The sequence below is a fragment of the Mangifera indica genome, chromosome 5, assembly GCF_011075055.1.
Source record: "Mangifera indica cultivar Alphonso chromosome 5, CATAS_Mindica_2.1, whole genome shotgun sequence".
Lineage (NCBI taxonomy): Eukaryota > Viridiplantae > Streptophyta > Magnoliopsida > Sapindales > Anacardiaceae > Mangifera > Mangifera indica.
The window spans coordinates 13,909,461-13,924,255 of record NC_058141.1 but is presented as its reverse complement, the minus strand read 5'-3'; the positions used below and the strand labels follow the sequence as shown (position 1 = coordinate 13,924,255).

The following is a 14,795-nucleotide window of genomic DNA, read 5'->3' as shown; positions in this document are numbered from 1 at the left end:
ATTAATCTGATGCCGAAGAAACACGTTTGAATTATTTTATTAATAAAAAGAATAATGCGAACCAGCTACGTCTTTGAACCCAATTGAAGATTCAGAAGCGTGTGTGTTTTTCAACATGTATAGCTTTGTTCAAAGTTTGATATGTAAAATTAACTAATTTTCATCAGCGGGATAATTATATTAATTAATTTGGTATGGCCCTGACATGATGCCCGTAACTTCAGAGATTAGAAGCCTGATGAGCAAAGGAGATGCAAAGCTTGGGGATCTGGGCCACTTGATGATGATGAGATTGGAATAGACAGATAGTGGTTCTAACTCTGCCAAAGGCACGGGGTCTTTTCTTGAATACCAGTAAAGTTGGTGTGTTGAATATGTTGCCCTCGTGTGGATGGCTCCTATTTTCAGATGAGACAAAAGAAACACAGGCAACTCAAGTGTGGCAATGGCAAAAGGCTATTATGAAGTAAGCTCATCATTGATTTCTAGTGCCATTTCTGTGGGTTGCCTAGTGCCTATGCCCTTTAACCTCTTTTGAAACACAATAAAGTTTTCAGTTAATATATTATTATTTGTGTGGTCGGAAAGTTGATTCGGATACCATTCAATTATCCCAGTCACTTTAGAACCTTGAACTTAGTCTATACTAAATTCGCTCTTTAACACAAGAATGGTAAAGTTGAGTTGATAACAGAGAAAATGCAACTCGAAGAAGAGAATTATAAACATTAATTATGATGTTTTCATCAGCAAACGTGAAAAGATGTTGAGGCTAGCTAAGAACAAACAGAGAAGCCACGTTTCTTCAAAAAGAAGCTTCTAGTTTAACTGCATCAATGGGGATCGTCATCTTTAACCCAAAAAAATGGCTGTTTTTGCACCAAAAAGCACATTCCCATGTCATACTCATATGCTACTTCTTCATCATATAACCTTGAAGTTTCCATGACATAACCTCCATTTATTTTCAAGTCAAGGGCACGCCATCATCCATGCACATGGCACACATGCAGACTGCCCACAAGATTTTTTTCTACATCGAATTAAAGTTTCTACCCACCATGCCGGCATCATTATGTGACTGGCAAACTTATAGGGTGCAGTCATTTTTATGATTGTGAATTATGTCTGCGAAATTGAAGTTTGAATCAAACATGTCTGATCGATAAGTCAGATGCACTAGCTTTTTTATCCAATGCACTACGTGTATGTATCCATATCTGCAAGTACGTTGATGGTAACTGGCCAGGCTTCCAGTCGTACTTGATTTTATTGTAAAATCAACCAGTTTTCCTAAAATGAAGTATATATGATCATGCCCTAATTAAATATGCTGGGAACTTATCCTAATATTATTGTTTCTCTTATTTGTCTAATTTTACAATTTTTACTGTCCAATGTATGATTACGAATTGTTTTTCATCGGTTGCACAAGTTATTGTCCCTAGGGTTGAGCAAATTGTCTGACTGATATTAGAACTATTAGATACCTAGTTGTCGGTTCTATTTCTTACCTGAAATTAACATCAAGTAATTAAAGATAATTGGTATGTTCCAGGTAATGCCGTCTAAGGAACTGCACAGATCCGAAACCAACCGAAATCTAATATTTGGGATATCACAAAAGCCAGCAATCACAACATCCCATCCTTGTAGAAACCCATCTACCCTGCACCACCCAACACTTTGCAAAACCCCATCTCAAAATCAATTAAAAATCACAAATCACAATCCCATTTTGTTGGCAGTCAACAATAGAGAAGAAGAGAAGCAATGCCACTGTCAATGGCTGGTGTTGTGGATATTACGATTTTATTTGGCTGGGCAACCTGGCCATACAGCTTCGATGGTTTGGATTGAGTTTTTGGCTTTGGTGCTATTTATGATTGAGTTCATTGTGGGTTCTTTTGATGTCACATTTTGAAAGTTTTCTCAACATTTGATTTGGTTCAACTTCTTGACCAACGAAAATGAGTTGAAAGTTGACTGTGAATGAATAATGATAGATATTTTGAGTTCAATTAAAATTTTATAATTCGATAAAATTTTAAAGATGGTTTGAAAAATATTGTAAAATAAATATGATTTAAAAATTATGAAAAACTCTGGTTTCGATTCTTTATTTTTTAACAAGACATCTGGAAGGGTTCTCCCTAAGTTTTCTCCCTAGTGTCTTATCAGAAAAGTGTTTCTTCACCTGAACTATGGTGGCGTCTACATATATTCTAGAAGAAACATCAGTTGGTGGTAATACCCCTATCACAAAAAACAAATAAAGGTAAACCCCTCACCCCACCACACTCGACATTACACAACCGAACTTGAAAATTAAAATTAGTATAAAACCGTAATTCATTTGAAAACCCTATTCAAACTTACCCAACTGATTATGTGAACACTACGGGCAGCTGTAACAAAAAAGGAAATAACGGAGTATGTGTGTAAAACTGTATTAACATGGTTAACCAACTTCAAATTAGAGCTGAAGTAACCCAACTGATTGAAGAAGAGGGCGTTCTCTTCAAACCCACAAAAAAAAAAAAAAAAAAAAGAGGCAATTTCTCCATTGCAACACTATTTACATAATAGCCAAAACTAGAGATTGGAAATATCCCTAAGGCAACCCCAAGACTGAGATATTATCAACACATACCGCATCAATACACATTAAATCCTTGAAAACTTACAGTCATAACCCTTTCCCATAAGGTATTTACATCATCTACTGTTCTCATCTCTTATGATGGAACCTCACCTTCAATAAGAACTGCATCTTAACCTGTCAAATATATGTGCATAAGATATAAATAAATGGTTAATCATTTTTGAAAATTGTTTATATCTGCCACTACACACTGCAGCAGAAAAAAATATGTTCTTCCATATTTTATGTTGGTACTACTTATACATGACTACTTAATAATAGACAAATCAAATGAACGAATTGCAAAATTTTACCATACTGAAGTAATAAGATATAAAATGAGGGAAAAAGACCGAAACTTGAACTTACTTGAGCTGTATTATAAACAATGTACTCATTGTACATAAGCTCAGAGGCCTTGACTCTTGATGGCACTGGTTTGCCACAAGGAACAGTGACATCATCTCTCCACTTCACATATTCCGATTCCTGCGGTATTTTCTTCCCCAGTCCTTTGGTAGAGTGCTTTCCTTCAGGAGGTTTATCCATATACTGAATCATAGAGCAGAAAGAAATTACTAGGAAGAACTGGCAGGAAAACATATGCATTGCCAAATTATTTCTCCCACATGCTACACATGATACTGTGCCAACTTTGATTATATAAATTGTGTCCATTATAATACAGAATAACAAACAAAATGATGTATTTGCATACATAAGTTATAATTGTTATACTAACACAATAAATGAGTGCACAAATAATGTTGTCAAGCACAAGCTAAATTAACAAACCAAATTTGGAAATATCCATGCACATATAACAAGACACCAGTAAAGGTGTGGGCACTAAAACTCCTAATTGAAAGTAATATCTCGATAGACAAATGTGAAATAAAAAACCACCTAACAGACTCCACATAACAATGCTGGGAAACATAAAAAATTAGGATACTCATGCAGACTGGAAGGTAAACTCACTTCTGCCTTCTTGAGCGTGTAGACCTCTCCCAATGCTACTTCACTAAGAAGCATTAGGCCCACAGGATTTTTCTTATCAGTGTAGCAATACTGAGCACTTTTACTGACCAGGTCAGCAAAGTATATCCCCTTGCCAAACTATTTTGAAAGATTATTGAACAGTTAGTTTTGCAGTATAGTAGGTAGATATATCAGATTCAGATGTGCAGAAACACCTGAAACACACACACACTCATACACATGCACATGAACACACACACAAAAAAAGTGGGAGAATGAGATAACCATATAGCCAGTTGCTGGTGCTTCAGGAGGTGCTATTCTCAGTCCTTGGCTAAGTATTCCCACAAAATTAGTCAACCGAGAACCTGCAGGGTGGAAAAATTTTACAGCAGATGGTGTAGAATATAACACATCACACGTAACTGCAGAAGTGTTTTCTCTTTAATTTTTTGTAAATTAATTGCGGCTTACCATGCCAGAGGAGCATTCTATTGTTAAGCTTTTGTTTATAAGGAGAAAACCTATCAAATTCTCCTTTCCTTTCAAGTGAAAAAACTTCTTCGAGTTCAAGAGACCAATCCTGAGGATTTCATAAAGGGCCAGAATGTCATTCATGGACCACATATACATAAGCCATCCAGCAAAAGTCATCACCAGCACAGTTAATTGTCATGATTCAAGATAATATAAACTAAACCCACGGTATGTGTAGGAGCATGAGTCGTAAGAAGATACTTCTCAATCAACTGATAATCTTCACCATCATGAGGAAGTGGAGAAATGTCACAACAGAGCTTCTGATATTTCTCATCAAGGGAGTCATCACTGTCAACATCAAAACCTACTAATCTTGAAGCTATTTCAATGTCCTGGAGAGCTTCTAACATTTTCACCTACTGTAGAAGCACAAACAAAATATTGTTGGTCAAGGAAAAAACTGCATGAGGCAGAAGAACAGAAAAATTAATCTCTAACAAGTTCCCATTTGTGGCTACAAAGACTTACACAGAACAAGAAGGCACAGCTATTACTTTCAGACTCTACTTTGTTCCCTCAAGGAGTATATTCTTGGGCAATATAAACAACTCACTTCATGCACAAACCTTTTATTGTTTCTAGAAGATGACTTAATGAATCTTTCCATTATTGCTTAAAACAAGCAACTTTTGAGCCAGGCTCTTGTGCAATACAGTGCTTAATTTTGGAGTTCAAAAGATCACAAGCACATATAGTTGAGTAGTCAATTTTTAGAATAATAATGCTACAATCACATGACAAACAGATGCAGCAGCCAGTAAAAAAAGTTCTAGTGACTAGCAAAGTTGTAAAAACTGGAAACCAAAACAAAAACCATATAATTTGTCTACTATGAGGTCAGGTTCTCAAAGGCATCCTCAAAAAAGCAAAAAAAATAATCCTCAGTAATTTTTGTATCAGTTAGAAATAAATCAGTATCAATCCTCTTAGGAGGAAATGCTTATGAAAGAAGAAGTTGATAAATTTTCAGATTCTAAAGAAATTTCTTTGTCAAACAGTCATTCATAGAACTTCCAGAGAAAAGAGTTTTAAACAATGCTTACAACCCAACTTTCTAGAATGCACCCCTTGCAGGAATTGTCTATGACAGATAAAGAAATTGATAAATTTTCAGATCCTAAAGAACTTTTTTTGTAAAACAGTAATTTAAAGGACTGCTAGAGAAAAGTGGTTTAGGCAATATGTAATTCAATCAGTTCTAGTTGGCTTACAATCCAATTTTCACTTATGACCCTCCCTTCTGCAACTACGATCACCTCATAGCAAATATGTCAAAAAAATATCCAAGAGTAGTAAATCTGTACCTTTGACTTAAAATCATCTTCATCCTGTATAACATGTGGATGAATAGAGGGGATTATGATAGGTATCTGGTGTCGATTTTTGGTAAGCAGCTCGGACACTCCTGATTTGATGTATATGGCTGTTACAACGACCAGACGAAAGTAGATACAAGAGCAATATAACAGTAAATGTTGTAAGGAGGGTTGTATTAAAACAAACGATAAATTGAGATTTCAGAATGTATCTAAGACACTAATGAAAATAACATTCACGGAATCCGAATATAACTATGTTTTCTCTTACAAACCAATTTAATAGTAAAGATAAAACCAGGAAACTAAACACTGAAAGAAACTCTAAGCTCAGGGCTCCATCACCAGCATTCGAGAGGCTGGGCTCTCCTTCTCTGCTTCTTTTTCTGATTTTTCCTCCCTCTTCTCTCCTCCTGCCTCCTTTCTTTTATTCTGTATTCCAACCGCCTCTACCTTTTCCCCAGCTGCCACCTCAGTATTGACAGTCATAGTGGTCCCAAATTGTGGTTGTCTGCATATTGGTATTTCTTGTTTGTCTGCTACTTTGTCTGCTGCCTGTCTCTCCTCTGAAATTCTGCCACGTGCCAACTCTTCTGCATCTCTCTTCTTTCTCTTTGTCCTCACGTAAACTCTTTCCCAAACAGATTACAGTGAAGAATCTATTGCTGGCATCAACTATCAGGCTCTCTTGGACAGAAGGATCAAATGCATTGTTATTTAGTAAATTTTGAATCTCTGTTAACGCCTCAAAACCTGGGAAAAGAGAATATAGACAAGGCATTAGTAAACAGGCCACCAAATTATATATGGTAAATGCAATAAGAATTAATTTTAAAAACAAAATTAAATATAATTTTTACAGGTAAATACCCTTTTGGATATTATTTTTGCTCAGTTTTCCCAGTGGCATTTCTGACATGTTAATCTCAAACTCCATCGTAGCAGCTCTGCAAATCTCAAAATTTTCTCTTTGAGAAACATAAATTATATAAAATTATACAAACTGAAAAACCATACATCAAATCAAATTTATTGACCTATATGTTTCGACATTAAAGAGCATCTTCATTAACTCTACTAAAGGAGGTGCAAGTTTGCTGTCAACATCAGTTTGTTTCTTCTTTGACAACTGTTTGTTAACTCCATATCCTGCATAAATAGGAAACTCATAATGAAAATAAGAAACTAGCAGCAATTAACAATATACTTTATCTTTTGTGTGTGAAGTGGAAAGAAGGGATGTGTATGTGTGTGTGTGTGTGTTAGAGAGAAAGAGTTATGCAATACAATATCCAATGGAAAGAATCTGCCAGGTTTCTTCTCGAAGTTCAGTTTTTGTTCCCACGCTTCCCATGGGTTCCCAGTCTTCTCAAGAAACAAACGCTTGAATTCACAAATTGCACCTGATTTTGAAAACTCTTCTAGTTTGCTCCCACCAATCTTCTCATTTCCACTCGGCCCCATTGACGAAACACATAACAGTCTGACCCTTTATCATCTTGGATAACTTGCAGGATATAGTAATTTGACATAACAATTAGATACAAGTCAGCATTCGTTCAAAAGGAAACTTAGAGGAAAAAGACAGCTCTATGGGAATTTACAAAGGCAAAGCAGCACAGATCTAGTGCACTCTGGCTTTATATATATGCCTTAGGCCAAAGACAAGATAAAGATTAACAGGAAAAAACATTGTTAAGATCTTGGAGCTTAGTTCTGAAAAGTAGTTCTCACAGTTCATAACTGAAATTTAGATATGACATAATGTCAAGTAAAAGATTCAAAACAAAAATACTATAAAACCAAGAAGAAAGATGGGATAAAATTGGCCCACCTGTTAACACCAGTTGATAAATCAGACATGTTTAAAGTTGTGTTATAAACACTTTTCCCATCCTCAAGAATGTGACCTGTATCTTGCAGACCTGAAGCTTCATGCACAGCACTTCGACCTTTAACTTTGATTGTGACCATACCAGAACTCTCACCAATGGCTTCAACTTGGTAAAGATCAAATCGAAGCTTCTTTTGTTTCTTAAAACATTCAACCAAGTAATCCTCCCTAACAATTGGTATTTTCATCCCCCTGCCAGCAAAACCATTCTAGCCAAACTTAAACTAACTAAAGAAGAAATATACTTAAGCATGAACCACAAAAGCAGCTTTACCTTGCCTTCCTCATCTCAGCATTTCAATCATCCAGCTCTCCACCCACAATTAAGCAATTAGTATCTGCAATATGCCTTTTTAAGTAACAACTGACAACATGTTTATCTCTACAGTAATAGACTATATATGAGGCTAAACAAGTTTGATTCAAAATCCAAGGTAAGAGGAAGTAACCTTTATTGATCTTTGCATGAACCTCTCCACCAGCTTCCTCAATTTTTCTCTTCCATTCTTTCTGCAGAGTAACCCCTCCATGAGACTCAAACCATAAAAAATTTATCATGTGATATTCTGAAACTGTAGTAATCAGATACTTTCAACTACAATTTAATCATTGACATATAGCAAAAGATAAAAAGACCAGACCATGGATTCCTTAGGTAATCTTGAAAAAGAAACTTTAAGATCTCCCAAAGTTTCACCCCTTATAGGCTGAGATGTGGTGTTAGTGGCTTGGCTTGCAGAAGGATTGTTTGATGTCAGAGGAGGCAGGACTCAGACAGGTTTTGTACTCTTTTGTGTTTTAAACCACTGCAATCAACATGGTAAAGCTGAAGTCAAATTTGCTTAGATTAAAATCTCACATTAATCTAAGTTGAATACCTTGCTAAGATATTCATTGTCTGTCCCTTCTGGTACTTTCCACTTCCCCTCAAGACATTCTAGTTCATGAGTAGAGTAAGAACACTTGCTCCATGCAGACTGGTAACCACAGCACTGATACATGCTTCCAGAATAACGAAGAGAACCCGAACAAAGTGGGCATCAACCAAGTGCTCCAAACATCATCCCATCAGCACTAAACAAGAATCACAATAATACAACCTTAGTAAAGTTATAAATTTTAATCTTTAGATATCAATGCTGGTAGTGATGTATAACAACTAATGAATGGTTAACCAATCAATTTTCCATTCATAGATAATGCATATAGGGCTAAAATCAAACAGAGCTGCTTATGTCATAATTTGTGTAAAATCAAGAGGCACATGTGTGTATGTAATAGTACCTAATTCTCACTGTTAGTTGTAGCAAACATAGAAAACACTTGATCATGAACATTAATGAAACATTGAAAAGGAAGCTTGTATCAGATGATAAACTGTTAGACCACCCATCACCAAGGTATACCAAAAGAGGAGTAAGGGTAGGAGTAGTGAAAAACTGCTATGTGGTGAGGTGGAGTCAGTTATAAAAGAGAGCAAAAGTTTGGCATATATGGAGGAAGTAAAAGGAATGAGAGTATAGTCGGAATAACATGATATAAAAGGAAAGGAAAGAGAAAAAGGGAAATGAATGATTTACAAAGGCATTGGGAAATAGGGGGGGCTCTGGCCTAGGGGGATCTGCCACCACTGTTGCCAGAACAATTTCATTTACCGTCACTATTTGTTATCTGCTTATATTTTCTGTGAACACTGAATAGTTGGAGTTATTCTTCATTCAACATATATAATACTTGTTCTGTTGAATTCATCTGGTTTCCTTTTGTTGAACTGTGGATTGTTGGTGACTGTTTGCTGCTTGGAGTGTAGATGGTTTGGGTGAGTTTTTGCAGGTTTGTTTGGGTTGTGGCTTAGAGGGAGCATCATCTTCTTGAGGGAGTACAGGTATCCACCGTAAACTAAAATGGGAATTCAACAAAAGGACTTCTGAAATTACATGCCAGTAAAAAGAAGCACCAAGAAATTACCAATGGTCGCGCAAATCAAGTCAGATCCTGTGGATTCTTGATCATTTATGTCAAGCAAGTCTTTTAGTTCCTTTGTAGTTACATGTTTCTTAAGATCATCTTTTAGAGCCCATAGTTCTTTACTCTGGGCTTCAAGCTTACTTTCCAAATCAGACATCTGTTCATCCAGCCTGTTATTAGAATTCTTCACGGATGAAGCCTTCCCTGTTGAGACATCTCCTTCTGCCTTAGCAACCTTTGACCTCTGATCAACGCCAACATTTTTACGTTTTGTACCAGCCTTTGATGTTGATTGTTGGGGCATATCTTTATCTTGTTGTTCCTCAGTTGTCGTGCCTGAACCAACAAGTACGATGACAAAGAGAAAAAAGCCAGTAAAACAATACATCTAGCAACACTGCGACATCATCAGACAAGTAATAATAACATATGAACATCATACCACCCTTAGCAGTAGATGGAACCTTCTTAACCATGGCACAAACAGCTACCTGATCAGAAACTGATAGGCTGTCCCATCCAAACAGTTTTTCTACTTGAATTGATGGTGTCACTCTCAATAAACAATTTGCATGATGCCATGCTAGACCTCTAGCTCCTTGACCACTGGGATTGGAAGATACACGAACCTAACAACAGAATAAAAGAAATTTTCAAGTACTTTTCACATTACTCATTTACTAGTACATTAACATGATATAAACAAACTACATCAATCAGCCATTCTATTTTTTTGATAACAATAATTTCCATATGCTAATGCAATACATAAACTAGAAAATATATTGATTCCACAATCAGCTTCAGCAAGACATAGCTAAGTTAATAGAATCTGTTATCAAATAGCAAGATCCAAGATATGGACGTCAATCCATCTATAGAAAAATAATTTCCTCAAAATGGAATAGATGAATTATCATTTAACCCAAGGAAAAAAAAAAAAAACACACCTCTCCCTCCATAATTTTTTGGTTGCAGTCCTTGCAAGTAGCATGAGAGCTTTGTGAAACTTCAATACCATATTCCATAGTAGAGACAGCAATCTTATTTGAAGGTCCACCACCCTCCACATATTTTCTAATGTTTTGTTGGTCTTCCCATCGAAGTGATTCTAACCCTTCAACATCATCAAGACTAAAGCGCAGAAATAAGAAACAAAAGTTATTTGAGGCATCTCTTAGGATTATATTTTGGAAATTGTAATAGTAATGGATGCATACGATTTTATCTGATTCGCTTTCTTCAATACGCAATTTGCATGGTTCCACATCTGCAAGCCAGGAAGATCAAAACATTCATCACACTCCACAAACAAAAGAATAAAGTCGTACAAAATCAAAGAAAGAAAAGGTTCTTGCACAATGCCAACAGAAAATCCCATTTGACGTAGATTAAATGAGTGTGCATTAGAAAAATAACTTCAGCACGTGGACTTTTTCTTTTTTCGGCATAAAAACCGAAAAAGAAACAAAAATAAAAACTGATTTTTACTTCACACTAGGGCCAACTTCCCTCAGAGAAAAATAAAAAATTTCTTCTTTCAAAAGACATTCAACAAAAACTTACTAGTCCCTATAAATCAGTAACCAAACAAAACAAACCAAATAACTAAAACGGAACATTGCAATAGAAGTAAAACTAGTGAACAAGATTGTAATAAGAAGTGAAACAAAAGAAACGCGAAATGCATAGAAGAAGAGGGAAATATGAAAAAAGGGAAAAGTAGGGAAAAAGATGAATAAACAGGCATGAAGCCGTCGAATTGGGATGACTGGACCATTTTGCCAAGCCTAAAAACTTCCTTGCCAATGTTGTTCTTGCAAGTTCTGCAAGAAGACCGCGCTGATTTTGCGTATTCCACCTTCCAGGGCTTTGGCGGGTTCGCCATTGTCAGTCTTGTTACTGTAAATGTACTTTCCCTGGATTTTCTTATACGCTTTGCCCTGCTCTCTTCATTTCACTTCCACATTTACTGCTGTTTCCTTTTTCCTTGACTGGTTTAGGTTTTCACATTTACCTTTTGGGTTTGGATTGCAATTCCTAAAATTAATTTATTTGTTTTTTTTTTTTTTAATTTAAATCAATAAGTTTTTATAACGTTAATTTTTTTATTTTAAAAATTAAGCTTTGAATTTAAATAGATTGAAAATTCTAATTGATAAATTTGTTTCAGCTTTAAAAATTATTTGAATTTACCAACAGAAGTCCTTCATTCATTTCTATAATAATATTCTACACTTAAGTTCTGACCAATTATACAAATGGTGAGGATTTTTCCCGTCAGGATTTACAGTGACAAGGTCAACATACTTTCTCCTTTGGGAATTTATCTCCTCAACTTCTTTGTTGGCTAATGTCAAGGACTAATACAGAAACCTGAACAAGATTTTTTTCTTTTTTTCCAATTAAAATGACAGCCATAGTCCAGCTTATGCCCCCGACTAAACTTATACGGTTTGCAGCATAATACATTACTGGAACAAAATTGTAAGAAGTCAAGTGTTCATGTATACTTCCTCTTCTGCTTTTCATCTCTTGCAGATTATCGATTGTACAATAATAAAAATATGATCTTTCATCTCAATTTCTATATTGAATAAATGCCACAGAGATCACAATTGCATCACAAGGGTCTGCATGAAGAGGTACTGCAGAAAAAGATAATAATAAGTCATTAATCTGAAAATATGCTTTTTATTTTTATTTTTTTGGTAAGTTGAATATGTTATTCTATTCAATGAATGTGATTTTAAATTTGGATCTTGAGATCATACCTCGAATGACTTTCCCAATTGTTCATATTCCAGCATGGTAAGAGCAACTTCACAGCTCTGTGAAACAATAGGTTCAGGATCCCCAGCAAACTCCTCCAGAAGTGCTACACTGTGCTCATCTATATAATAGACCCGTAAGAAAATTTAACAATATATCAGAACAAGGAAAATGGCTGACGTTCAATAAGAAGCACAATTTTTTTAAGCACATGCACAGAAAAGAGAATGGTTCAGTGGAGATAAAATTACCGGGAAGGACAGTTTATCATAGAGGCAAAAATTTTTCATCTGCTAATACAAGTTTCATTCAAAATAAAAAGTGTCCTGTAATAAATGCACCAAAACTGTAATTCACAATACACATGCAGTAAGATAGTTATTACCGTAAGCTGTCACAGTTAACTAGAACAGAGTATCACCAAGCATCCTGCCCAGTTGGACTTCAGTCTTAATAAGCATGTGATGTCCATCATCCTAACCAGACACCCTCCATCAAACAGAAGGAAAATCAAGTTTTTTCCTTGATAATATTTGTTGTCAAGAGATTTAGAACTTATGCTGAAAAGAACAGTAGTAGTAACTAATATCTTCCACACAACCAACAAATTTTCCTACCAGTTTCTAGCTAATCAAGTTCTGAGAATGCATCAGGCACTCAGCCAAAAAAAAAAAAGGGAAAAAAAATTAGCAAGTAATAATACCTGCAATGGAACCAAAAGCATCACCAGCTTCATGTCAGACCATGGGATGCTCATCTGCATCCCTTTCTAAGGGCAGCTGAAGCAACTTTGTTTTGCAATTCGCCCAACACAGAAGCAAGGCATGTTTCAAATTAACACTCTCTAGTTAACTTCCACCAAAAAGTTTGTTTCTCAATAGAACATTTTCATCTAGCACCAATATATCTCCATCCACATTCAGTACATGCCAATAATTACAATTTTACATCTACCCACAGGAACACTGGCACGGCCTTGAAGTAGCACAGATTAGATTAAACTTGACAAACCTCATGCTTCAGCAGAACACTTTTTGCACCCAAACAATCAATTTAAGCAGAAAAAGCTTCATCTCCACCATTGTTGCAAAGAGCAAAAAGTGCTGCATATCGTTCATACATGCCTATTGCTTCATTCAGAATAACTTATCTTAACACCAAAGAAAATCAGTCAGCAAAGTAACCATTAAACAAGATTTTTAAAATATATCTATCAATTTCTTATGACAAAACAGACCTCAACTCATCAACAGAAGCACATGATGAATTTGGTGCAGCTGGGTCAACAGACAAGAAAGCTGATCTTTTTACAGCAGATGATTCATTGTCAACACCAGCAGTCTTTAATTCCTCAATTCGCGTAGTGCCAGTTCACATGTCTCTCAAACTTCCTCCAATGGATCTAAAACTAAACTATTCTTTAACAAAGGAATATTGCCATCTAAACCAATTGGCCCCAGCGCTTCTGCTGCCTATTACTTAAAAAATAAAACATATAAAAAACAGTACCCAAAAAAAAAAAAAAAGAAGAGGGGAAAAGGAACGATGGAAATTTGCCTCCTGACGAACAATTGAATGCAAAGAAAAATCATTCAAAACTACTTCCAAAGCAGGATAGCTGCGAGTGAACGACAATCAGCACAGGAAAAAATAAAAGGTTGAGAGTGAACGAACCACTTAGCAGGGCGTTCCGAGGGCCTGGACCATTGAGGTTGCGAAGAGAGCAAAGTGCTCGGACGCGCTCCGAGATTGGCAGGTCGGGTCGAGCCACCATTCGAAGAGGAATTTCTCCATCTCGGATGAGGATTCGAAAGCATAGGTCATGTTGTCCAATGATCCCAGGATAGTAGTTATTGGGTCAATCATAAACCCCAACGACCCAAAACACTTCACTAACAGCTTAAGGTTGACGACAGAATCGGATACCCAATTTCCGAATTGCAAGTTGAAGTATGCTTCTTTCCGGGGAGAAAAATTTGGACATAATTTTATGAATTAAAAAAAGGCCAAAAGAAAAGTTAAGTGAATTTCCACTTTCATATGCAAAATTTCAAAAATTCAACTGCTAACCTTTTTGTTAACCCAAGTTAAAATATCATTCAACTGAAAAGCAGTTAAAATTTTATTACATTCTCTTCTTAATTTAAAATTTTAATAATTTTTTTATTTAAAATTTTAAAAGTAATTATTTTTCACTAAATATTTTTTCTACTTCTTTAACGATCACCTCGGTTTTAGCCAACAACCAATTTTCATTATATCTTTCTCTCCCACCAATCTTTTTAGCATCAACATATATTTTCATCAAATAAAGCATTTTGGTTTTTTAAATGAACAAAAATGATTCATTTGTGTTTACCATAGATAGACATCAAAAGACGATTCAATACCCTTTATCTTTATTTTTGATATTAATCTAAGACAAAAGAAAATAATTAATCTTTATTTAACGAAAATACATATTGATATTAAAAGATTAATGAGAGAAAAAGATACAATAAAGATTGATTATCGATCAAAGTCGAGGTGATTATTGGAAAACAAAAAAAAAATCTTAAAAGAAAAATTATTATTTTTTAAATTTTGAACAAAAAAAACTATTACGATTTTAAACTAAAAAAATATATAATAAAATTTTATGTTTTTAATATTTTTAATTAAATTATTTTTTATCCTTATA

At 35.2% G+C, this 14,795-nt stretch overlaps 1 protein-coding gene and 1 pseudogene across 9 annotated transcripts; both read right to left on the bottom strand.

The window, feature by feature from the left end:
* Positions 1–2,409: 2,409 nt before the first annotated feature.
* LOC123215571 lies at positions 2,410–11,378 on the bottom strand (annotated as a pseudogene).
* A 147-nt stretch (positions 11,379–11,525) lies between these two features.
* LOC123215561 (deoxyhypusine hydroxylase-like) lies at positions 11,526–14,138 on the bottom strand. Of its 9 annotated transcripts, none has more exons than XR_006502112.1 (4): positions 13,790–14,138; positions 12,819–13,593; positions 12,118–12,591; positions 11,526–11,991 (listed from the first exon to the last, which is right to left on the bottom strand). XR_006502112.1 is itself a non-coding variant. In XM_044635711.1 (3 exons), exons 1-3 carry the CDS (start codon positions 13,887–13,889, stop codon positions 11,956–11,958), a joined length of 255 nt encoding a protein of 84 aa, XP_044491646.1. In that variant the 5' UTR covers positions 13,890–14,132; the 3' UTR covers positions 11,526–11,955. The 9 variants fall into 9 exon arrangements, 1 of the variants encoding a protein (XP_044491646.1); XR_006502111.1 differs by having other exon boundaries at positions 12,819–13,587; XR_006502114.1 differs by having other exon boundaries at positions 12,118–12,236; positions 12,367–12,591; positions 12,819–14,137.
* Positions 14,139–14,795: the final 657 nt, after the last annotated feature.

Coding starts and splice junctions, on each gene's coding strand:
- LOC123215561 (XM_044635711.1), bottom strand. CDS start 13,889: ATGGTGGCTCGACCCGACCTGCCAATCTCGGAGCGCGTCCGAGCACTT. Junction 12,237..13,789: donor TCGGAACGCCCTGCTAAGTG/GTTCGTTCACTC, acceptor TCTATTATATAG/ATGAGCACAGTGTAGCACTT. Junction 11,992..12,117: donor AATTGGGAAAGTCATTCGAG/GTATGATCTCAA, acceptor CTTTTTCTGCAG/TACCTCTTCATGCAGACCCT.